General features: G+C 38.5%; 1 protein-coding gene across 3 annotated transcripts in view; it reads left to right on the plus strand.

Moving 5' to 3' along the window:
- Nucleotides 1-133: 133 nt before the first annotated feature.
- lrch3 (leucine-rich repeats and calponin homology (CH) domain containing 3) overlaps nt 134-25,751 on the plus strand; it is a 42,867-nt gene continuing 17,249 nt past the window's right edge. For all 3 annotated transcript variants that reach the window (XR_014030673.1, XM_081373246.1, XM_081373247.1), the window contains exons 1-12: nt 134-428; nt 17,437-17,581; nt 18,771-18,897; nt 18,985-19,090; nt 19,181-19,317; nt 22,566-22,675; nt 23,575-23,668; nt 23,796-23,916; nt 24,044-24,189; nt 24,277-24,353; nt 24,613-24,658; nt 24,737-24,874. Coding sequence is in view for 2 of the 3 variants with exons in the window: in XM_081373246.1 (XP_081229372.1) it covers nt 173-428; nt 17,437-17,581; nt 18,771-18,897; nt 18,985-19,090; nt 19,181-19,317; nt 22,566-22,675; nt 23,575-23,668; nt 23,796-23,916; nt 24,044-24,189; nt 24,277-24,353; nt 24,613-24,658; nt 24,737-24,874 (1,503 nt within the window). In the remaining variant the exon portion in view is untranslated. The remainder of the gene's footprint in view (nt 429-17,436; nt 17,582-18,770; nt 18,898-18,984; nt 19,091-19,180; nt 19,318-22,565; nt 22,676-23,574; nt 23,669-23,795; nt 23,917-24,043; nt 24,190-24,276; nt 24,354-24,612; nt 24,659-24,736; nt 24,875-25,751) is intronic.

Consider the following 25,751-nt stretch of genomic DNA (forward strand, 5'->3'; position numbering starts at 1 on the left):
GCCGAGCCTTCGCCTTCAATCCACGCACGCACTAGTGTCCTCGCTCGTGCTCCGTTGGATCTGTCTGGTTTCAGACCCCTCTCTGCCCTCTGTGCGCCCGCGCATGCGCACTGCCACTGTCCGCGCTCGTGTGTGGGGCCCGTGAGGATCCAGCGGGAGTGTTAGCTGTGTAATGGCGGCTTCGGTGTTGCTCTCCGCGGAAAGCGCCGTGCCCTCTTTTACCGTCGGCCATCCCGCCGCAGTTGCTTCTGCGGGAACTACTCATCACGGATTATCCAATGCTCCCGGACCCTCGTCCTGGAACCGCTCGCTGGATCGGGCGCTGGACGAGGCGGCGGCCACCGGAGCTCTTAACCTGAGCGGCAGGAAACTGAAGGAGTTCCCGAGGAGCGCCTCCGGACACGACCTCACCGACACCACCCGGGCCGGTACCGAGCCTATTTGCTTATATTCTGCTCCCTTTTAACCGTTAACAGACCTAAAAACTAGTTAAAGGCGTGCTGGTCGAGTTTTACACTAGTTTACACAGGGTTTGACTGGTGTAAACACACGGGTGTGTGCTGGGCTGGTAACGTTAGCCCATCTGAACTCATGATCAGTCATTTGTGTCCAATAAATGTAAACGTTTCATCTTCAGTGCTGAGGTTTGTCTAACGTTAGGATTACATCATAGACCTTCAGCTCATGGTTGTGTTAATACTATTATGATCCGATGGGACATTAGACATTCAGGGAACATCTGTCAAATTGAGTTCCATGTAACGTTAGGTTACGTTATATGAAACCCAAACACGAGGGCTTGTTCATCAGGTTTATAGGAGTTTGACAGGTTAAAATGTTTGAACAAGTAGCTAATCAGATTGAGGTGTTTGATCAATAGATTAAGTTGGTTAAGGCTTGATCATTATGGGAATTGGGTTTTGATCATCATGTAAGTTAGGTTTTTTAAGAACCACTCAAGAAGTTTGATCATCTGGTTGGCTTCATAAGACGTGATTAAGAGGTTTGGTCATTGTTTTGTGGGATCCAATCATACTTATCTTTATTTAGACAACGCTTTGACCTTAAGTTGTTTAGATCCATTAGATCTATTTTAGATCCATTCAAGGTGTTTGATAATAATAATAATATTGACAGGATGTTGATGATCATGTGGATCGGGGCCTTTACAGTCTTTTAGATGCCAAGTCTGAGTGACCCCCATCCTAAAACTTAAAAGGCCGGTATGTATTTTCATGTGCAGACTCAATTTATACTGTGTAAAACATTGTTTGTAATTTAGTTTCTATTATTTTACATTATTATGAATATTATGATTGTCACTGTAGTAGTTAATTAGTTTTTAAATTGTTCTATAATTTTTGTTACGCTGATTTCCTCTAAACTTTCCCATGGACCCCCTAGCACTCCTTTGCAGCCCCCTGGAGCCCCACTTTTCAGGGACTATGATGGCGCGTTTCCACAGTTATCAACGTCGCTAAATTAGTAAAGGTTTTAATATTTTCATAGAATTTTTTTTTTTTATACAATTAGAATTCTGCTATACTTTGTGTAATATTACCTTGACAGTAAGTGAGAAAAAAAGAATCAAAGCTGCTTCGAAAACAACGGCTGAGGTAGTGACTGCAAATTTGACACCATTCTCCCTTCTGACTGCTGTAATAAATCTCTCTGTATTTTTCCCCTCTTTTGGAAAGTTGTGGAAATGCTTTTGCATATATTTTCTTTTGCTTTTAGAGCAAATACAAAAATTATATTTGCTGTTATCTCCCATTCACCGCTATAGAAGTTTACCGAGCTATTGCGACTTCCGCTTGTGATAACCCCGGAAATGTGAAATATAAAAAAATGCATATATTTTTTAATATAAAACCCTACAAAGAAGTTTGATCATGTAGCTTATATGCCTTATCATATTACTAATGTAGCTAGCTGGACAATGTGCAATCTGTCACTTCAAAGAACAGATTCATTACTAATTGTTCTAATCGTTATACCCATGCCTGCTTCTTCTGCATATGAAAACAAGACTTATAAAAACAAGCTAAAAAATAGCTTGCTTACCTGACACATACAGGTGCAGGTATCTTGGTTTAGGAGTTTCTAGACGTGTTCAGACATGTGTTTTTTTCTTCTTCTTCTTTATTTCCTGAAGCACAATCAGAAAAGTAGCATGTCCTGTATAAGAGTTGTGTTACATTCATCAATGTGAGAGAATCATATAGAACCTCTTTAAAAGAGTCACGTCTCCTAAGCATGTAGGATAAAACTGTACAACCATCTGAAGGTTTTTCTGGGCCGCTGTATATTATAAGTGCTTATAAGTTAATGCTTGAATGTCTACCTGATTGATGGTTAGTTACATGCAGATGTATAAGTTCATTACTCAAAGGCTATACTTTTCAGTGTTTTGCACAAATTGCAGATTTGAGGATATATTTTTATTAACAGTTTCAATTTTTTTATTATAGTTTACTGCATGACGTATAGCATCTCAAACTGCCATTGCCAATAAAAGATTGTGGAAACTGTGGAAAAACTGCTTTTATTGTAGAGTTTGACTGTGCATTTAGACACGATCCACTATAGCATCTTTATGATTAATGTTGTAGGAAATAAAGTGATGCTTCTTAATGCAGGTATGGTATCACTTTACTTACGGCTAATAATTAACAAACCCTAGGTCTAGTTATGAAATGACTTCTCCAAAGTGCCATAGTTAGTGAGTGTTACCCTGGTTAGCCTCCTCGTATTGTGTTGAACGGTCTGAAAATAGGAATCGGTCAAGACTACCGAGAGCACACATGGTAGGCTATATTGTGTCTGTGTCAATATTGATCGTCTGTGCAGTGCATGCTGGGATCCACACAGATATCTCTGATTTCGTTCTCATCCAGAGGCAGTTCACAAAAATGTAGGCCTAGACTGTAGGAATGAACTGAAAAAAATAAAGAAAGGAAAGCTTTCGGTTCTGGAGCCCCCAAAATAGTTCTATTGCTTTGCTGTGAGTTTGTTATGGTTTGCAAATGACAGATTGTGAGCGCCATAGCTTTGTTTCTGCCAGATAGTTTATGGTTCTTTTTTTACGATGATAATAGCAGTTTAACATTGGCTTTTGATTCTGACTGAGAGGTTAATCAATTATGTCAATAATAAAAAAATAATAATAAATTGTTTAACTACACTGTAAAATCATCTTGTAAAAATTTACAGGAAAAAGTGACAGCTCTTACAGTCCAGGGCCTGAATTTCATTTTGGAAAATAGGGGGGAATTCCCCCCTTAGGTGACTTATGGGGGAGTTTTAATTTGATAAATTACATTTATCTCACCTAAATGTATGCTCACTCTATGTATTTGTGTTTTTACAATGGGGCAGTTTTGTTGCGCATGAGTTTACACAGCACAAGGTAGCTTGATTTCAACCTTGAATTAAATTTACAAAGTAAACAAGAACAAATAAACAAATTACAAGCATAAGGTCTGTCTAACACTATTCAGGTACAGGAAAACTGTATAAATTGAATGTTTCATTGTATAAATTAAATACAGATGAATTCTTCTCGCTATCTTTTGCTCTTAACATTAATGACCGATATCAGCACAGGCAGGCTATATTAGGCTGTAGGGCTGTCACTTTTGTGAAAAAATCCTGTTCGATTTTTGAGACATAATTGTTCATTGAATCGATTGTAAAATCGATTTTTCATGTCTAAAGACGTTTCCATTTAAAACGCCAAATATGGGCAAATCCACAGACAACTAACAGGCATTAGGACGAACGTAAAGAGGGCGCTTGAGACGCGCACAAGTCAGCAAATATTCCTGATGATTTATTGGCGTGAAGTTTCGTGCACAATGACAAACAGGAGTGCAACATTCTCGAAAAACAATAAGCAGAGTAGAGGTGGGCGATATATCGTTTAGACGATAATATCCAAATTGTTGTCTGGACGATATGCAAAATTGAGATATCGAATATTTCATAATTTGTACAATCCGACCCTCCAAACATGAAAAGAGCTGAAAGAAGTTAAAGAGAAAACAAATAACGCACACAATAACCTTCTAAACAATTATATGTAGCGATTTTTAATACTGTAGGGCAGTACTATTCGCGGAAGCAACCTCCGAGTGGCCCAGCCCATGGTCCCGCGTCGTCAAAAACGCGTAAGTAAATTCGAAATAGTGCGCGCAGAAGCACATGCACAAAACCGTTTTTAAAATGATATATGAATTATTTTTTATTTTATCATATGTCATTTTACAAAAGGACATTTTACAAACCGTTTGCGCATGTGCTCCTGCACGCACTTTTTCGGTCAGAACCAAGCGGCAACCTCCCCGTCTCTCTCTTGAAACCAACACGGAAGTGAGTTAAACTGCAGTTCATCGACTGGCCGCTTGGCCTGGCTGCAGAAGTGAGTCAAATCTGTATCTCCCCCATGTAAAAATTACCAACTTTACAGCAGAAAAAAATATGTTTACAGCCTGGATCTCTATGTGGCTTTGGTCTATACAGCTAATTTTGCCCTTCATAACAACTGTGAGGGGGGTGAATTATTTTATAACTTGTCCGTTTAGTTGATTAATATTTAAATTTAAGGGTGTGGCCAAGCCACTTGAGTGACAGATGGATTGCCGCTGTCAGTGCTAGCCGTTTGTCTGCTGTTACTAGCCGTCACTTCACCTCAGCAAATGTTAGCTGCTGAACTTGCCATCTCTGCAGTGTTTGTGCTTTTTTTCGGGATTATTATTTCATACAATTTAATACTTGGGTAACGTTACAAAGCCCACGTCTTTGGATTCCGTCGTTATCGTTCGAGAGAACAACCAGCGCTGTATTTCAGTTGTTTTCCTCTGTGAACATGCACTAATGGATGTCTGACAATTTCGTTGCTTTTTGGAGTTTTCAAATTTAAAACGTCAATAAATGCTCGTTCGTTCTGCTCTCACGGAACAGATAGATTATAATATGCTTATGTAAGTTACCGTCAGATGAAATCATGCAGGCGTCGGCGCTTTCTCCGTCCATGCAATAAATGCATATGAATGAGCGCGGATTTTCTAGCGCATTTACTTGCACTTCAAAGGCAATATGGTTTAACGGTTTAACCCATTTGAGAGACGGCCAACATCAGAATTTAAAATGGACTGAATAAGCTCTCTACGAACTTGAGCGATGCCGCGCTGACGGACCATGAAAGAGTGACGGACATGTATGCACATAAATCACTGTCACACACAAACACTCTCGAAGTAATACAGTCTCACTTGTAGCCATGTCTTTTAACTATTATAATATTTCGAAGGGCAAAAATAGGAACGTTTAATTGGCTTTACATCATCAGCTAACTCGATCACGTCGAGCTAGGTGATTTCAGATAGCCAGGCTCCTCAGCTCCACTCACGCCCCGCCTGTTTGCCTATTTTCTGTTATCCGGGAGTGACGCAAGGCCAAGATGGCGACGGCCGGCTCCGCCCACTTTAGGCTTCAAAAATGCTCTTCAGAAACCTACGGATGACGTCACGGACACTACGTCCATATTTTTTTACAGTCTATGGTCAGAACACAGCAATCAGAGGACGCGCTGAAAACTGTAATGCTGTTCTCTTCCTTCATAACTCGTATTGAGAAGATTTGAGTTGCAGAGGAATTTGTGACTGTTTCACCTGTTCAACCACATCAAAGTTTCATAATTAGTAAGTCCGTGCTTTTTCTCTTATTTTTTTCTTATGTGCTGAAGGGCCGCTGTGCCTTGGTGAAACGTTACGTGAAGAGCTCTTTTCCAAAACGCCATAAACCTAAAAAGCTGCCTCAAAGATCCACCAAAAGTAACGATTATGAATATGTAAAATATTGCAATAAGACATTTTAAATTGTTTATTAATTTCTGTGTCGGCTGCAAAGATGAAGTTGACGATAGGCTATGACTCGCGATCTTCGCAGTAGGCTGTGAACGCAACGGAGAAATGCACATTTATTAGGCTATAGTTTTATTTTGTTTTGGATGGTTTTGTTTAGAACCAGCTTTCTGTAAAAATATTTCACATTTTTTAGGCCTGTGAGGCGAGTAGGCTACGGTTCGGTTCATGATGATATAATCTCCAGTTCAAGCACCGGCGCCTTATTTTGAGGTCTCTGTGAAAGTTTGAAAGTCTTTAGTCTTTTTGCCGCTTTCAGAGCACTCGCGTCCATAATGGAGAACTGACACGTAATATTGTTTTTTCCTCATAAATGCAAACACGAAAAATAAAAGACAAAAGACTTTTTTTAAAAGACAAACCGTCAATTTTTTTTTTTTGGGGGGGGGGGGGGGGATGGATGGATTTATAGCGTTTTGGGGAAAAAAATGGATGGGTTTATAGCGTTTTGAAAATATATATTTTTTTTTACTTTGAATTTATCATCAACAATATTGTTGTTTGATTTAATAATCACTGTTGCAAAAGGTGCCTAGTTACGTTTTTTTTTTTTTTTTTTTGTAAGTGGAAAAAGATAGGGGATCCTCAGATTCTGTTTAGTTAGCTCCTTTATTGTTTCTTTTATAGCCTACATAGGTAAAATGCAGCAAGTCAAAAGACCAACTGGACCTTCTTTGCCAGTTTGCACACATTTCTTTGAAGGATGGCAAAAATATCGTCTGAATATCGATAGAGATATTGGAAAAAAATATCGAGATATTCATTTTTGTCAATATCTCCCACCCCTAAAGCAGAGTGGACTGCCATAGCATAAATGAAAAACATTACTGCAGTCTTCAACATGGCTGTGTTTACGATTAGAAATGTCAAACAAATTTCGCCTACGTAGGCGATTGTAGACCGTAGCCCGAATCTGTATCTGTACGCATGAGATTGTCTGCATACCGGCAGAATTCTCAGTTTTGTTGTAAAAAGAGACACAATATGCAGAAGTATAATTTGCTGTTATGCGTGTTTGTCAGAGCCTGCAGTCGCTGTGTGACGTGCGTTCGCTGCGGGCGTATCGTGACGAGCTGGACGCGCTCCGAGAGAAGGCCATTAAAATCGATTCCCCATTTTCGTTTTCGAAACTTGCGTTGGTTGGGCCGATCGATTGTGCAATCGATTTTCGAACGTAAAGTGACAGCCCTATTAGGCTGCTGTCACTTTAAAGGCACAATATGTAACTTTTTTGCTTTAAAAATAGCAAAAATCACTATATCTATGTTATATATATATATATATATTTTTTTTTTGTTGTGTGTGTGTGTACTTACATGATCCCGACTGTTTCCAACAACTTTCAAACCAGGAGAAATTTGTAATTTAATTCGAGAAACGTCCCGTTTCTTTTTTTTCCGTTTTGTCGCAGCCAATGCCGTCATATGCGCGTTGTCCCTGGTTTCCGCTCGTGCTGCCATGGCAACCAGAGCTATGAACCAGAGCCGTCTGATCCAAAGCGACTGACGCGGACACCTTTGTAGTTCGCAATGTCTATTTGCTCGCTGTTGTTGTTTCGTTCAAACATTATGGACCATGGCAAGCAGACTTTGGATAAAAAGTTTAGTTTGATTTCTAACATTATTCTCTCAACAGACATTTACATCGATAGTCTGGCGTTATAATTTATTTGCTTTTGGTGTACTGTGGAGTGGGTAAAACTGTTTTAATGCAGGCTAGCAGTTACCGTTGACTCGTGCTAGCCTAGCACCGGCGAACTATGCAACTGGGAGGACTGGGTGAAATTTTTTGAAAACTGTCTTTACTGATAAATAACACCCAGGTTAACTTGGAAATGAGGTCCGATGTCCAAAATCCTGAACCACCCCTTTAAATTGACAGGTTGTGCATAATGAACTTTAGTAATGATGCAACAATGGCCCGATTGGACAAGTGACAATTCTGTAACGAAATGCAAGGGAAATCGCAGCGTGCAGCTCACTTGTACAAAATATGTGGTGATGTGAAGCCATGTATGCATACACTTTCACTGTATGTGAAATTATGCGTCTCAAAGTTTTCAAATGACTGATTTGATCTGATAATCTTTGTGGATTAATTTGCTCATTCAACCAACTAGCTAATTGAATAAATGTTTGCGTGAATTTCCCGCCTCATAAACGCTAAACCTGCGGGAATGAATAAAATGATGATCTGTTGGCTGGGTGTATTGAATAATTCATAGCGAAACGGCTATTGTTAAGAGTGTTTGTAAGTCTCTGTCTGCTGACTTTCTGTGATTATTTGACCTCAGATATTTCCTCGTCTGATTGCTTTGGCTGTGTTGTCCTGTGAACTGTGCCAAATGTATTGGTCTCCTGCTAAGGAACGTTGTTTTCCCTCTAGAAGGCTCAGAACAGGTGTCCTCCCTCTCAGAGCGATTACAAGGCCTTTTGGACCGCTGTCAATTCAACAACACGCAGCACTATTGTCCCTGCAGACTGATTCATTAACTTCATAAACTCCCATTTACACATTTGTGCCGTGTGTTGTATTTAGTGTTTGATGCTGTTGTTGCCTTGTCAGTTTAATTGATAAAGTTTCCTTCAAGATGATAAATAAGTATTTTGGTCTTGCTGCCTTGGTAGATAGATGGAGGTTTGATTGTACGTTTTAGGTTGTTCTATTGATAATAGTTAGGCTATACGACAGTTCTGTGTTTAATCAGCACTCACAAGAGTTGTTAACTGATGAAAATCCCCCTTTATTCCCCTTGCCAGACTCCAATGTTTTTAAAGCATATTTTAATTATGATTATTTTACGGTTTCAACTAGTAATTATTATTAGAAAAATAAGAATACTAGGCTTTTTGAATTTTATACGTTGCTTTGCTGGCCGTAAATGCTGTGAAGCCATTAATCCCAAGCACTAGCTCACAGTTATAATTAAACGCACTAGGTGGCGCTGTGGTGTGTGTTTAACAAGTTTATTGTATTTGATCAAAATGTCGTCGTCTGCCTTGCGAAGTTTGGAATTACTTGGATGAAAATGATCTAAATGATCTTACAAAATGGAATTACTTTTGATCAAATTAACTAATGAAACTGAGTTATCATAATATCACCACCACAATAGAAATCCAAACACGAGTCGAATGAGGAAAGGAAAATAACGTCTTTCTCGTTAAACGTCATTTAAATAAATGAATATTCCATTTTTATGAGCCCAAATATTCGAATACACTATTTTTTGAAAAATACCCATCCCTAGTTTCAACTCCTTTAGGACTTAATTGGTTATTTTGGCTATTTGGTTAATTAACTCATTAAAAAGATTTTTAATGAAGTGAAACCACACTGAGTTTTAGATATTTTCTAAGTCAAAGACAAATGTTAAAAACTTTTAACCTCTTAACCTGTTTGCGTTTAATTGACAAACAAACATGTTTAAATTAGATGAATAAACCCTTTTATGAGTGAATCTCTCTAATCTTGTCATTTTAGAGTTTATAAGTGATTAGAAATTATTTTGCATTGTCTGTTTAAATGAGTGACGACGTGACGTGACGTGTAGCCAAGTATGGTGTCCCATACTCGGAATTTGTGCTCTGCATTTCACCCATCCAAGTGCACACACACTGCGCGACTCACAGTGGTTAGTAAAACGCTAGCTCTCACAATGTGCTGTGGACTGTGGTCATGTCAGATTTGCGATTGTAGCATTGAAAATGTTGGACACATTGCAATTACACACGTTCCCACGCCACGCTTTGTTTTTGAACAGAATCTCTTGGCCTTATATAAGCAGGCATGTGAAGTTCACTGCAGCCAACTTCTTGCTTGCGATATGGCGGCCACTTAAACGCACTGGTGTGACTCCTGTGGTCTGTTCTCAAACACATCACAGAGATGGAAAAAACAAGAAGTGCTTTTTTAGTGCTTTGTTGTCAGTTGTGTCATTTTTATGAAAAGGATTAGTCAAAATGAAAAATTGTAGGTATTTTAATCTGCCCCATAAACAGTTCTACATAGGCTACTTTATTATCCGAAATGTAGAGGTTTTTAAAAGTCACAGTAGCTTATTTTCCATCTGGTTAAAATGGACAACAAAAATTTGGACCGATTTTCGCATTGGTCTGAACAAAAACGGCAGACAGGCTCAATGGAAACGGTGAGTAGGTGTGCTGGTGCTGTCCTAACGCTAACCAATCAGATCTCACTGTAATGCGTAAAATGCCCGGTCATCATTTCATGATCGATCGTCGCTGTCACATCAGAGTACTATAGTACTCATGCACTTCCCTAAAACATACCTTGATTGTTTTTAACTAGATTTACAAAGTATTTTACTTCTTGTACTGAACATTTTGAATCATCTTAGCATCAGTAGCTGTTTGTCAAAAATGGTTTGTCAAAAAAGCTGAGAAGATAGTTTTTTTCTTCTTTGGCTTAGATATGGTAGATATTTATTTTAGACTAGAAGTATATTGCTTGTATTTGGTGAGTTATTTTGCAGTGCGTTTTATTGAAAAGACATATGAAAGAGATATTTGATATAGAAGGAATGGCGCAGGAATCCGTTGAGGGAGATGCTGGATTGAACATTATTGCAGCCAGTGAGTTTGTCTGCTGTTGTCTTGCCTCGAGGCCTGAACTGATGACTGTTGTGTACAAGCATTGAGGAAGTGAAGTGAACTGGATATTACTGTCTGTATTTGACTGAGGCCATGAGTCTGTCCGGTTACACTCATAAAGGAAGCATAAACAAAAGAACGAGTAGATGCATCACTCCGTCTTCGTTCATCTCAGCCCTGTTGTTGCGTAATGTTGGACGTTTTCAGAATTAGAGCATCAGCAGCATGTATAAACAGATCATTAATTCTTAAAGGCTTAAGGACAAGTGTTTTAAATCCTGTCCTGATATAATCTGATCTGACTTTGCTTGTTTAGTGGGTGTTTGCTACAGTGCATTTGTAAGGATTGAATTAGTGTCTAAAAACCAAGGATGAATCTCAAAACTCTTTGCTCCTTAAAATATGTTTTTTTGGTTTTTGTTCAAATCAAAATATCATTTTAATTTTGTCTCACCCTCAGATTTTAGATGCTTGTGCTCATCTGAAAAATCTGCCCTTTTTATTGTATAAGTGCTTGTATATTTTGAGTTCTTCATAATGGATCCAAACTGCAGATAATGCCAGCTCCGCTTTTCCACCGTTGGGCCGATCTGAACGGTTCCAGTTGTATTTCCACTTGAGCCTGGTATGACACGGCACGATTACAAACCGTTCTCGGCCCGGAATTCTCAGCACGGTTAGCTAAACGTCCCGAACCGTGCTGGTAGAATCTGTGAAGTGAAGTCGTCACTCAGGATTGGTCACTTCCCAGATAGCACAGGTAGGCTACATTTTTAAAATGGCTGCTAAAGATCTGTTAATCTGCTGTGTAAAAACATCTGATAAACATCCTAGAAAAAGCAGTTTTACGTACATTCTATATCTTAAACATCTTAAGACATCTAAATGTCTATATGACATCTAACAGGAAATGTCCTCGAGACGTATGGCAGATGAGCAAACATGCAGATTGCAGATGTAAATGCAAACATCAAATAGACGTCTCCGAGATGTACTTGTATTATCAGGGCTGTCTGTTGCCTGGCTACCAGTTTCTCTGTAGCTGGTTAAGCAGGCTATTTGAGTGACGCAAACAAAGTAATAATAAAATTCAAAGCAATATCTGATCATTCTCCATTATGTGGTTGCTATTTACGTCAGTAAACCGTTGTGTAACCAAGGCAACGACTGACGCATTTGTATTGCATTCCAAAGAGCAGCCGTTATCAGCCCCACAGTGGAAACCGCAACCGTACCAGCTGGCCCGGATCGGCATGGAATGGAACTGTTACGCATTGAAAACCGTTCGCCCCGACGGTGGAAAAGTGGCGTGTGTGTGTGTGAGCATGCTGGTTTTAGGTAGCACTCTGTGTTGGAAGCAGACATTACAGTCAGCAGCACTTCCTGTCTTCCCCATCCCGGATCTCTGCACAGCTGCACAGTTACAAATATAGATCCAGTGTGGATTGAAAAGCCATCAATACATCCACACACCTCCAAGACACTGACAAACAACATCTACAGTCCACAGATCGACACATTGACCATGAATACAAAGCCCTGATTCCACTGATTCTGTCCTGCCAGAACAGAGCTCACAGACACACAAAATATGATTTGGAAACCTGTCTCAATCTATTTGTCCTTTTGACAATATTTTAATATACATGTTGATTTCTAAAATTACTTCATAAAGGGATAGTTCACCCCAAGCTTAAAATGTTTGGCATCACTTACTCACCCTCAGGTTGTTCCAAACCTGAGTTTCTTTCTTCTGTTGAACTATGACAAAATGCATTTTTGGGTGAACTTTTTCTTTTAAAAGGTTCTTGTTTTCAATATAGTAGATTCAGAAAATACAGAAAGTTTTTTTTTTTTTTTTTTTTTTACAGATAGGCATTGCTACAAGTTCAAATCAAATGATTTCCGTGAGTTTCAATTAACTGATTCAAAAACTGGATTCATCAATTTGTTTCATCACTCGAAAATTTTGAGTAGATGCATAAAATACAGGAAAAATAAGGCATTTTTTACATAATTTTATTGTGCTTTAAATCAGAGATACTATTGAAATGGAAAGTATTACTGTGTCTTTATGGTACAATAATCGCCTTGGAATTGTGTAGATATGTTATAGGTTAATTTTTAATTTGCATTGTCAAGTTACCTTTATTTATATAGCTTTTTATACGATACAAATTGTTTCAAAGCAGCTTTACCGTGATAACAGGAAAATGATTCAGTGATGCAAACATAGTTCATTTAGGCTGTACAGCAGCTCTAAAAGAAAATAGTGTCATCGTTCAGCTGAAGTCAGTTCAGTGTTGAATCAGTTCCGTTGTGAAGATAATCAATTATTAAATTAGTTAATTTCATCTACCTTATCTCTCATCTACATTACCTCTGCATTTCTCTATTTCTCTATGAAAGGATTAAACCAAACCAGATCTGAACATTCTAACAATAACCATAACTAAAATTCAAAAACACCCACAAACGCTCACAGCTGCCATGTGTTGTCTAAAATTTCTTTAAAATGTTCAGCATCTCCTGTCTGACGTCTCTCTCTATGCTTTGCTATTATTAGTCCGTCTGATGTTGAAACGAGTGTTTGAGCACCAGTAAGGATACTGGCCTCTTTCATGCGCGCCAGAACAGAAAAATGGACACTTATCTCGCTTTTAGTCTGGCAGCTATTTTTGGTGGTCATGGGGTCTTACTCATAAGTGTTTGTGAGTGTTTGTCCTCTGGGTTTAAAGCCTGAGTCTGTGTGTTTGTACATGCAAATATAGAGTTACTTGTTCTGATGATTTCTGGATTGGTTCTAAAAAAAAAATATATATATCCTAAATATTAATGCATAAAACACTTTGTTTACCCCTAAATGAGACTGTCAAAAAGTTGCGGCTGGCAGCAACCAAGCGCTATGTAGCCTATGTGTACCAGTAGTGCTGTTACTTCTAATTCAGATTTCAGATGCAGTTTGGATGATTGCATTGAGGCTATAGCCGCTTTCCGACCAAGTAGTTACAGGAACTTAGTTCTAGGAACTGTCCACTTCTAAACAGTTCTAAGAACTACTCTCCCCCAAACTCGGTTTTGCTGTTTGCGTTCGCACTGGCCAAGTGGCAATAGGAACTGGTAGGAGGGGTAAGGGAGTGACGCAAGCACGGTGACTTTTATTTTGACGGCGCGACGGACCTTTATTTTGGCGGCGCTGAGAACGCCAGAGCAAACAATGCTCACATTCTCTGTGTTTATTAGTTAGCGATCTGTCTAACACAGTACTGTTTAATATGTTATTAGATAGAACTGTTATAGAAAGTAGACAGTATATGAAAAAAAGGTTATTCGCCTATGCCGTGTGGTTGATGTCCAGTGTTGCTAGCTGAGCAGAAATACATAATCATGTTTGACTTGGTCCCCTCAAAGTTGCGTTGGATTTTCTCTTCAGCATAAGGGTTTAGAGACCCATCTATCACTGTTTTCCATTTTTGTATAATTAGTTTCTGGAGTAAATATATCAGGCTATAATTGGTGTGTTTACATTCTAGCTGTTTTAAAAATGGCGGGTGCTGGTGTTCCGCGTACGTTCGGCCAATCAGCGTACACTACGTCACGGGTAGTTCCTATAGTGCTGGTTTAGACCCTACTCTGAAGTAGGACCTAAATTAGTTCCTCCAAATGGAGTTCCTAGAACTAAAATCGCTCCTAGTTCCTGCAGTGCGAACTCGCCGACATCCGGGTACTTTAGCCAATAGTTCTAGGAACTGTGAAAAGGTTCCTCCGGTCGGAAAGCGGCTTATGTTAACAGAAGTATATTAAAGTGATATTTTATTTATAATTAGTGGATGCATCCTGTATTTCAACTTGTGTGTGCATTCAAATAATGTTTTGCAATTCACATTCAAATTTGACCATTGTAATCATGCATGGTTCATTGACTAAATTGAAAACAATCATAGACCTTAATAAGCACACTTGAATTCTACATACACAGTGGTGTGTGAAACCTCACAAGAGGGGGTCAGTGACTTGCTGGCTGCTAGCTGATGATTGAACAGACCTGGATAATAAGTGTTAGGGCTGCACGATATATCGAAATATCGCATATGTACATATCGCAATGTGCATATCGCAACGACTTGCGATAACTGCATTTTTTAATTTCTCCATAAAATCACAAAAAGTCCAATTTCAAGACCGCCGTAGACAGCAGATAGTAGACTGGACAGATACAGGACTGTTACATACGTGTGACATGCTTAATGTTTATTGGACGGAATAAGCTCGCGCACACAGGAAGCTGCCTCTCGGACAGCAATCCCTATTTCAGTTCTCTTCCACAGCTTATATTGCCAAATACACACATTTGAATTATGTCAAAATGTCTTGGTGAGGATTCACGTAAACGCAGTTAGTTATTTCATAAGTGGACTAAACAGTTGAGAAAGAAAGCACAAATGTAACATTAGCCTATATTGAATCTGTTCAGCTCTTAAAGTGACAGCAGCCTAACAAACCTGCTTCTGTCTGTGTGCTTAATGTTAATCAAACAACAATGGACGGAGAAAATCACTCACTGCTTTTGTCTGAATAACTTTTGTAGCTTTAATAAGAATCAGTGAATTTATTTTGTGCAGTTTTTATTTATTTTACATTTGATCATTTCATTTCTGTTGGTAAATAAATCTAATAGGGCTAGACCCGAATATTCGTTCGGTGGGTTGGTATTTGATTTGAAAATTTGACAATCGAATATTCGTTTTTTTTTTTTTTTTTTTGCACACCTGGGATCCCCCGCGAAACCGTTCTCATTCGCGCTTGAATAAGGCCGGCGACACACTGGCAGCGTGGCGTGAGCGTCTCAGCTGCGTGGTGTGTCCGTTTTTATTTCGGCTCCCATGTTAACAGGATGGAGTTTGCACACTGCCTGCGTGAGACAGCAAATATCTGATCAAAACGCGAAAAAAAACGCGTGCATGCTAGAAATCGAACAATGGGAGTTTTCTCTGGCTAGAGCGCAGAAAAGCGGAGTGTGTGTGGACAGAAGTGCATGCCAGAGCTTGTATTTTTGGTTAAGCTGTGTTGCTTTGACATTGTGGAAAATAGAATAATATAAACAAAATTTATTAAACTTTTTATCCGTTATTATCAATCTAAATTAATCTCGTTTTTAATTTAACTTAATTTCGTTTATCTTTATTTAAATTTCGTTTTTCTTTATTTAAATTTCGTTTTTCTTTATTTATATCTACCCTTTACTGTGTCAGTAATTTGTTAGTCAGAAAAATATTAGACTACCTTAAAAGTAGCCTATTGCTTAAGTTAACAGACCTGTGTGTGTGCGTTTTATATCACTAGTGCAGTGTCCGTTCTCGGCGCATATAAGCCCTGCCCACGTGAGACGCGCCGCTTCCCGCTCGCGCTGTTCTGTAGTTTGCTAAAAGTTTCTTAATTCTGAATGTGTTGCGTCTCACGTGTCTATCTATATTGCACCAAATGCGACACTGCACTCCCTTGTGAAGTCGATTGGATGAACGGTTCTCGAAATAATCAAAATGCAAACTGGCATACAGACACAAAGATTCCTGCCTCTATTAGAGAGAAGAATATGTTCAGCACCCTCTCTCCGAAGCTTCGAATATTCGATGTTCATTACTACCGAAGCTTCGAAGCTCAAAAAATGGTATTCGGACCAGCCCTAAAATCTAATATAGGCCTACCTGAAACCCTAAACCGACGATAAAGGAGAACTCGGCAACTCTAGCGAACTCTAGTCACTTCTTCGCTGATTTTCCCTTTTGTTGTCGCATGTTTTCCCCACGAGCTCCCCCTACAGCTGTGGGGGGGCGTATATTTCACAACACGGTCGTAAAAAACTCACTTGCGGCGGCCTCCTCCCCCTCTCTACCGCTGCTCATGTGCGTTTGTTTTGATCAGAGCAAGCCAACTGAATCGTGTGGAGCTGTGTCTACCGAGGTGGGTAATCTGGTAATACATCATACATGCGTGTGTGTTTATGTTGAATTGCCGTAAAGCGATTCGTGTTTCGCGCTCGTTCTCGTTCTCGCTTCTCACGAGACTTCCAATTTCTATTTTGCCGGGACGGTAGTCCCCAAGTTGCAAGGTTGGTTTTACGCCTGGGAACGCTGGGGGGAGTGGGGAAAGTCACCAATATCACCAGAACAGGTTGTTTAACCATCCAAATGATTTCTAGACAGTTTTATTAAGTTAAAAAAGTTACCAAGTTCTCCTTTAAAATGACGTGTGAAATGAAGAATGTGTAACATATGATGTTTATATCATTTTCAGTTTTTAAATATATTCAAAATTTATTTTACACACTTAAAGCATCATCGCATCGAATATCGCAGTATTTAACCAGTTATCACATTTTTCTTTAATATCGTGCAGCCCTAATAAGAGTGCAATAGAAATTTCCATGATGGTCAGCAGCTCTGAAAGTACGAGATTGCATATTTTAGGTTGCTGTCTATATATTTTTTATATTTGATGTATTGTATGAAGTATTACACAAATAGGTGTAAATGTAGGCTACATTTCGTTTCAGATGTTGTGATTGGCCATTGTGGCTTTAATGTGCCTTAATATGTTGGATCTTACTTCCAATATTGGCCAATTCAGATTAATAGTGGTAATAAAAAAAAAAGTGGGCTAATATATAATAGTGTATTTTCATTAACCTGCAGGAGAGTAGAGCAGAGGTTTTAGATGGTTTTCAGAGACTTGTTTCCAGCACAATGGTCCAGGAATGAGCCAAGAGCTCGTCAAACACGCTTTTACGTGAGCGAAACCAAAGACAGGTGTGCAGCTCATCTCCTGCCAGACATCCATTTCTTATTGTCTTTTTGTTCATCTCTCTTTCTCTCTGCTATCTATCCACCATCTCCCCTCAGATCTTTCACGAAACCGGTTGACGGAGCTGCCGGTAGAGGTGTGCATGTTTGTGTCACTGGAGAATTTGAACCTGTACCAGAACTGCCTTCGTTCACTACCAGAGAGTCTGATCAACCTACAGTCCCTCACCTACCTAAATATCAGGTCAAATCCATGGACACCACATTTATAACACACTCAATTTTGTAAAACATTGATATTGAACAATTTTAAATGTTTGATACAACAGCTAAATGCTAGCAGTGTTACCACAAGCTAAAAATGCAAAGACTCACACAACTTTTGTTTATATCTCTTTAATTTGATTTGTCATTTATATCAGATTAAAAAATTCAGTCCATTTGTTCTTATAAATTATGATTTGAGAAGATTCTGAGATTTTCAACCATGCATTATTTAGCAATTCTAAAAAAAAGCTTCCAACCATCTAACAAGGAATTCATTGTAATTTACTTAAATTCACCAAAACCATTTTTTACTCACAGTTGGTGCACAGCAAGTGTTAATTAGAGGTGTTTACTAAGGCAAGCATCACTATTACTATTGCTTACACTTCAGGTTAGGTATTTGAACAATCTCCAACCCAAGTGTTATTTCAGCTAGTCATGTGCTTGTGTGTCAGACGTAATTACACTTCATATTGTTTGGCTTTTTGGAAGTGTGTGAGGTGTGTTATTACTTTAAGCGATCTGACTCATGAAATTCGCCTGAAAGATAAAAAAATAAAAAAAAATCCCACAGACATGCATTCAAGTTTATATAGAGACATAGACTTAGACCAGTAAGAAACCACCTAGCCTCCACTTATAGGATTATTTATATGCTGTTATAGTATGTATTCATATTTTAAATCAGCTTTGATTTTTATATTTCCAATTAAAATTGTAACGTATTAGTAATTTTGTAGTGCTTTTTGTCATCTCTCTATTAGTTTGTTTAGCTTTATTTTAGTTTTAGTAATTTTAATACTTTAACTTATTTTATTTTAGTTTGAATGATGAGAGAATTTTCATTTTCGGGTGAATTATCTCTTATCTCTTATATATATATATATATATATATATATATATATATATATATATATATATATATATATATATATATATATATATATAATTTTTTTTTTTGACATAGTATTTATATTTTATGTAAATTCAGCTTTATTTAAATATTTTTATTTAAAAAACATTTTTAATGGTTTTAGTTTTAATTAGAACTCTTTAGCAACCACAAGTTGGTATCACTGACATTCACAGGAAATTGACATTTTCTTATATCTAGTTTTTGGGCCCTGCAGGTTTTAATTCCCATGATTCTCATTTTCTCTCTGCAGTCGGAACCAGTTGTCCACTCTCCCCGCTCATTTGTGCCGACTGCCGCTCAAAGTTCTGATCGCCTGCAATAACAAGCTGGTATCCCTGCCGGAGGATCTGGGCAAGCTCAGACAGCTCACTGAACTGGTGTGTGGAACAGTTCTCTCTTAAACTCTGTAGTTTATCTTCAAATTTTTTCTCACTCATGCACATTACTCGCTCTCTCTCTTCAAGGACGTCAGCTGTAATGAGATCCAGACTCTTCCTCCACAGATCGGTCAGCTGGAAGCTCTACGTGACCTCAACATCCGCAGAAACCACCTCGTTCGCCTGCCTCCTGGTCAGACTCGCAGGCACCTGCACCTGTATGAAATGAGTGATGTTTTCTAGTAGATGTGTTGTGTCATTTCTGTGTTGATTTGGTTTGCAGAGTTGGCTGAGCTGCCATTGGTCCGGCTCGATTTTTCCTGTAACAAAGTAACAACAATCCCTGTATGCTACCGCAATCTCAGACATCTTCAGAGCATCATTCTGGACAACAATCCTCTGCAGAGCCCACCTGCACAGGTAACACATGTCCCTCTTTTGATCCACATTAAACATCCTGTTTTACTTAGAAATAGGTCACTTTATTAGCCTGGGAAAACCCAGACAACTTCCGGCAAATTTAGATTTGCTCTGCAAGTAGTCTGGCAAAGAGCTCATTCAAGCCCATTTCTAATCCGTCGAAACCGCGGCACCAATCAGAAACGTTGGGGCGGGCTTTACACAATGACGATTGCTCTGATTGGTTTTAGGTCTATCCAATTGCGCCCAGAGGCATTTGAGCGACGTCCGTTGGTGAAGCGCACCAACTTTTAAAGTCCGCGTGATCCGGAAGTTGCAAACGACTTTTCTCCAGTGTTGTGACGTATTTCCCAGTGAAAAGGAATATTGAACAGAGGGCAGGGTTTTACTCTAGCGCTCCTCCTCTCCATCTCTGCTCATAACAGACGGTTTGAGGGGAGTGGTTAAGCGTTTCGCAACCCAAGCCGTTAAACCTACATCATCGGAGAAGGAACGCCATTCCAGACCGGAAGTAACTTTTCAGACTTTGATTAAAGATTGCGACGGCAAACTATTTTTTTCTGTGTATTAACTTGCACGGATTAATTTTTCACCACAAAACTAGTAATATGCGCTAACAAAGTAAATAGGGTCAATTTTGATTTCAGGTGGACTTTAAATGCATTATTATATTCAAATTGCAAACACATGAGGACAGTCTCCATGAAAGACCCACTGGCAGATGAACGTGCTACTACATTTCTCTCCGAAACGGTAGGAAATTAAATTAGATTTAATAGAGGATTTTTTAATTAGATTTAATAGAGGCAGTTTACGTGACAGGATGCACGCGACAGATCCGTCCGATAAAGATGACGAAGTAGTATGTCCCAAAGCTTGCCTACTTTTTTGCTACACATTCAAAAGTAAATACCTTTTCTTCACAAAAAGAGTACATACTTTTATGGCGTAGTGTAACTTAGGCGAATTGGGACACTGCATATGGCTTTATACGATGACGATCGCTCTGATTGGTTTTAGGTCTATTCAATTGCGCCCAGAGGCATTTGAGCGACGTCCATTGGTGACGCCCCTTTGGAAATTAGTTAATAATGAAGCTTTGCCAGACCACAACTCAGTTACTACTGAGAATGGTCTGGTTTTAACCAGGCTATCACTTTATTATTTATAAGATTTTTTTAATGCCTTTTGAGCCAACTGATTTTCAACGGTGTAATCTTGCTGTTTGAGCATGAAAAAGATCTGCAAAGTTACAAAGCATAAAGTCACTAGTTCTTTTCTATATCACTAAGCAATGTTTCTGAACTCCCTGAAATTTTTTCATAGGGCTGGGCGGTATGGTATTTTGCCATATTGTGTATATTGCGGTATGTAAATATATGGGTAGCACAGCAATATTGACACTTTAAAGTGATGAAACGCATGAATGAGCCAATAAAGAGTAGGACGAGCATGATGTTTAAAAGAGTTAACCTGTAAAGAACTATGCAGTGCTTGCGTGTTTCAGCATGTGATTGCGAATTTAGTTTTCTGTCATGACTTATTGTGCTCAATGGCCGAATACACACACAATGATTTCAGAATACCCATGATGTGGAGTATTCACAGTCAGTAAACACAGTCGATCTTATATCTCAAGTGAAAGTAAACAGTTGGGTGTAAACCGGATGTGTATCATTATAAAGGAACCGTGCATTTGGTCTTAAAGTGACAGCAGTCTAATATACCTGCTGCTCTGTGTCGTTAAAGTTAATCAAACAGAAGAAAGAAATAACTTTACTTTTGAATGAATAACTTTTGAAGCTTTAATAAGTATCAATTTATATTTAATTCATACAGTGAAGACTATGCAGTAATTTATTTTTATATCTGATTATTCAATTTCTGTTAAAGGCACAATATGTAACTTTTTTGCTTTAAAATTAGCAAAAATCACTATATCTACGTTATATATTTTTTTTAGTTGTGTACTTACATTATCCCGACTGTTTCCAACAACTTTCAAACCAGGAGAAATTTTAATTTAATTTTTAGACACGGCACGTTTCTTTATTTCCGTTTTGTCGCAGTCAATGGCGTCATATCCGCGTTGTCCCTGGTTTCCGCCTATCGTTTCCGCTCGTACTGCCATGGTAACCAGAGCTATGAGCAGAGCCCTCTGATTAACCAAAGCGACAGACGCAGACAACTGTTGAGTTCGCAATGTCTATTTGCACGCTGTTGTTGTTTCATTCAAACATTATGGACCATGGCAAGCAGACTTTGGATAAAAAAAAAAAGGAGAACTAAAACGAGAATCAATATCAGCGCGGTGTTTTCGAGATGCCGAGAGCTCCCAAAGACAGTATATAAACGAGAGCTCCACGTCCGAGACTTCGACCGCTCCTACATGTACTTATTAAACAGGTTAGGACATTTACATAAAACTAATCAATGTTATATAGTTCAACAATGATAAAATGTTAGAATATGATCTGTATGTTATTCTAATGTTGATCTAGTTTACTGCTAGTCTCATACAGACAAACTAACACATACTTTTCAACACATTCAAATGCAGTTTAGTGTGCTAGTGTAATGTTAGACCAGGTGAAACAGCGCTGCGTTACCTCACAAGTTTAATTTGTCTATTAAACTGACCTGTGAGTTGTAATTCTGCGTGTAGTTCGGTAGAATGAAATGTCCATATTCCTTTTATATCTGCGGGACTCGCGTCGCGTTTGGAGCTGATAGCTGTCTCTTAGCAATCCCGAACTGCTTCATATCACAGTCATGATAAAAGCATCGATGTATTCAGTCATCCATAAACATTATTAGATCGGTCGGCTTGACATTGACGACAAGATCCATAATTCTTAGCATGTGTTGCGTCATCAAACTACGCCTTTGTTATTGTAAAGAGGCTAGCGACCCCTAGTGGCGAAAAATTCCATACTGTACGTTTAAATAAACACATTGTCCCTGAAAATTTATATTTGTTAATTAATTAATATTTTTGTTATATTGTATTTGTCCTATTGTTTGTTATTTGCTTCTTTGTTCTTATTTTTAATAACAAAAATATATTGATATATATATTTTTACCATGAAATAAAATTTCTTATAACGTAAAATAAGATTTTGGTCATAAATCGCCCACCCCTAACACAAATTGTTGTCTTGAGTTTTCTTCCCAAAAACAAAACAAAATGAAGATTTCCACATCCTGAGGACCATGTTTATTGATGTGTTTCTGCATTTTCCTACAGATCTGTATAAAGGGAAAGATCCATATATTTAAATATCTGAACATGGAGGCATGTAAAGCAGCATCAGACCTCCCAGACTACGACAGAAGACCACTGCCCTTTGGATCCTGGTGAGAACGTACTTCATTTCACTGGGCTTTGTGGGCATAATGTGGATCAAACTTTGATGTGCTCGCTGGCTTTCACTCGCACCCACATCCAATTTGAGCCAGTGTTTATCGGCTGTGTCTCTCAGAGGACACACAGAGCAGGCGATTTTGCAGATAAGACGGGAGGGGAAGGAAAAGACACAGACTGAATGAAAGACTGGAATGATTGCAATGAAGGTATGAAGAGAGGAGAGATTGCTGCAATACCGGATGACGGTAGATGAAGTGATGTGGACATCAAACTTCTCAAGTGGCAGAACCATGTTCATACGATAGCTAATTTTGTTAATTTTTATTTATTTATTCTTATTTTTTGACTAATCATACAATTGTTTGCTCTGTTGCAATAAAAGTAAACAAAAAATATATAAAATAAAATAAAAGGGTGGGAAAAAAAAATCACAGAGACTTACACTGAAGGAGGGACCCAAGCCATATCTAGACACCAGAATATCACAGAGACTTGAGAATAGGCTTTTTTGATTTGGGCCATTAAGAAACCACCCACAACTATCAGATTATGTTTTGCTTGGTGGAAATTAAATAATAAAACAAAACCAAACAGACTTGGACTGAAAGAAAGACTCAAGGCTTTTATTTCAAGCCTTGAAAACGAAGTTCACAGAGATTAGAGAGTGGGCTTCTTTCATTTGGGCCAGAAAGAAACGTGTTTAAAAACTACTTTAGAAATATCTTGAAATTTGTACTTTTATTTGATCTCTTGTAAGGTGATATGTGTGTTAGAAATGAATTGCTTATTACAGTTATTTCAGACATTTAGTAGACTATTTCTATGTGTTTGTTCCTCATGGAGCAGTATGATGATATGATGTTGTTCTCTCTGGTCTGTCTCCTCTCAGTGTAGAGGATTTGTATTCCGGTCGGCCATACGGAGCTCTGGACTCTGGGTTTAACAGTGTGGACAGCGGAGACAAGAGGTGGTCAGGAAATGAGGCAAGTGCTTTTTTCAGGTCACTCAATCAAGAATCCAATCTGTCCAACTCCATTATGTATTGCTCATTTTATTTTATTTTTTAATTAAATCTGCTTTGCCTTTTCCCCCATCTATCCCTTCTTAAAGCCTTCAGACGAGTTGTCAGACTTGCCTTTGAGAGTGGCAGAAATCACCAAAGAGCAAAGACAGAGACGAGAAAGAGAACGTGAGGATCATCGGACGGGGTCTCACGTGACCAATGGCACAAGTGAGATGACATTTACATTTATGAAATGGACTCTAAATTCTAATGAAAAGCCACGAGAAGCTGTGTATTACAATTATTTTTACCATGGTTAAGTGTATTTTAAGCACTTTATTGTCTCTTTCTGTAGTGGACACAGAGCTTGAACAGATAGACTTCATTGACAGCTGTACAGGGGATGATGATGAGGAGGATGGGCGGAGTCGTAGAAGGGCGGAGCCAGTCAGCCTCAGCTCTCAGTTTATGGCCTACATTGAAAGACGAATCACCAGAGAGGTGCGTATTAGTATGTAATGGCTGATTTTGATTCTGATTTTGTTGTTAGTTACCACAGGGTTTATGATAGCTTTAACTTGTTTCTAGGGTTCACCTGTGAAGACCAGCCCATCCAGAGACTTAAGAACTGATGACCCAAGACGTCAAAACTCCCTAAATAACCGGTACTGACCAAATTACGCTCTCATAACTATATATATATTTGTTATTTGTATTAAATGATTACATGTATACAATTTTATATATAATACTATAAAATAAATTATAATATTAATACAAATAACATAAAATGTTAGGCAAAAAACAATTATACACACTAATTGTACTGAAAAGGGGCAAAAAGTACATAAAATAAAATATAAAAACTAAAATAAAAAGAATAGTCATCTGCGTTGTCACTAACAGTTGTTGTTCTCTCTTCAGCGGTGGTTCTGATACAGCGGTCACGTCTTCATACACTCATAACCAGGTAAGAGTCGCTGTATATACATGCCTCATGATGCAGTAATTCAAAACATAGTGGTTTTACTCTGGTTCTGTCTATCAGCGGTCTGCTGGTGTGGCGTCAGGTTCTGGTGGCGGTGTGGAGAAAGTGAGACGAGAAGCTCAGCTGGCGGCACAGCGGTACGAGGAAGAAAGACAGAAAAGATCAGTGCAAAGAGATGCCGTTATGAATTACGCTAAGGTACTCGCGCACACACACGCCAAATAGAGAGCTACAGCGAAGACACGTTTTATCACGTTTTAAGACAAAGGTTGTCATTTAGCATCATCCTGGTTCCCTCGACAAAATACCAATAGGATTTAGCCATTGGCTTTTGGATTATTGCAATAAATAAGGTCTGTGACAAACAAGTTTATGATTCTTACACGTTTTATTCATCATGGTAATAACAAATGAACACATAATGATTATGAATTTAAGTCTAAATACAATCGCCAGAAGTAAAAAGTTAAAGGTAGTCTATAAATGAACTACACAACTTTGGGTTAGTTTACCCAAAATTTCTGTCATAATTTACTCACCCTCACGTTATTCCAAACCCGTAAGACTTTCGCTCATCTTCAAAACAAAAATGAAGATATTGTCCCTCCGTTGACGGCTACACTTTGACAGACCACTTTGACGCTTCTAAAGGTTCATAAAGAGATTGTAAAACTAATCCATGTGAATCGAGTGGTTTAGTCCAAATTTTCTGTTGAGACACGATCACTTTATATGATGAACAGATTTAATTTAGGTTTTTATTCACATATAAACATTGATCACTGCACATATCAGATATGGTAAACAGAAGCTCAAGCATGCTTGACATGCGAGAACCAATGAGGTTCATTCTTGTGTGTTACGCAGCACGTTTGAGCTTCCGCAAGAGCCAATGAGGTTTGTTCTTGACGACAAGCAGGTTCGGTTGAGCTTCTGTTTATGTTCGCTGATCAATGTTTATATGTGAAGAAAAGCCTAAATTCAATCTCTTCATCATATGAGGCGATTCAATCTCTTCAGACAATTTGGACTAAACCGCTCAATCCATATGGATTAGTTTAACAATCTCTTTATG

This window comes from Scardinius erythrophthalmus (assembly GCF_964197995.2).
Source record: "Scardinius erythrophthalmus genome assembly, chromosome: 8".
Classification (NCBI taxonomy): domain Eukaryota; kingdom Metazoa; phylum Chordata; class Actinopteri; order Cypriniformes; family Leuciscidae; genus Scardinius; species Scardinius erythrophthalmus.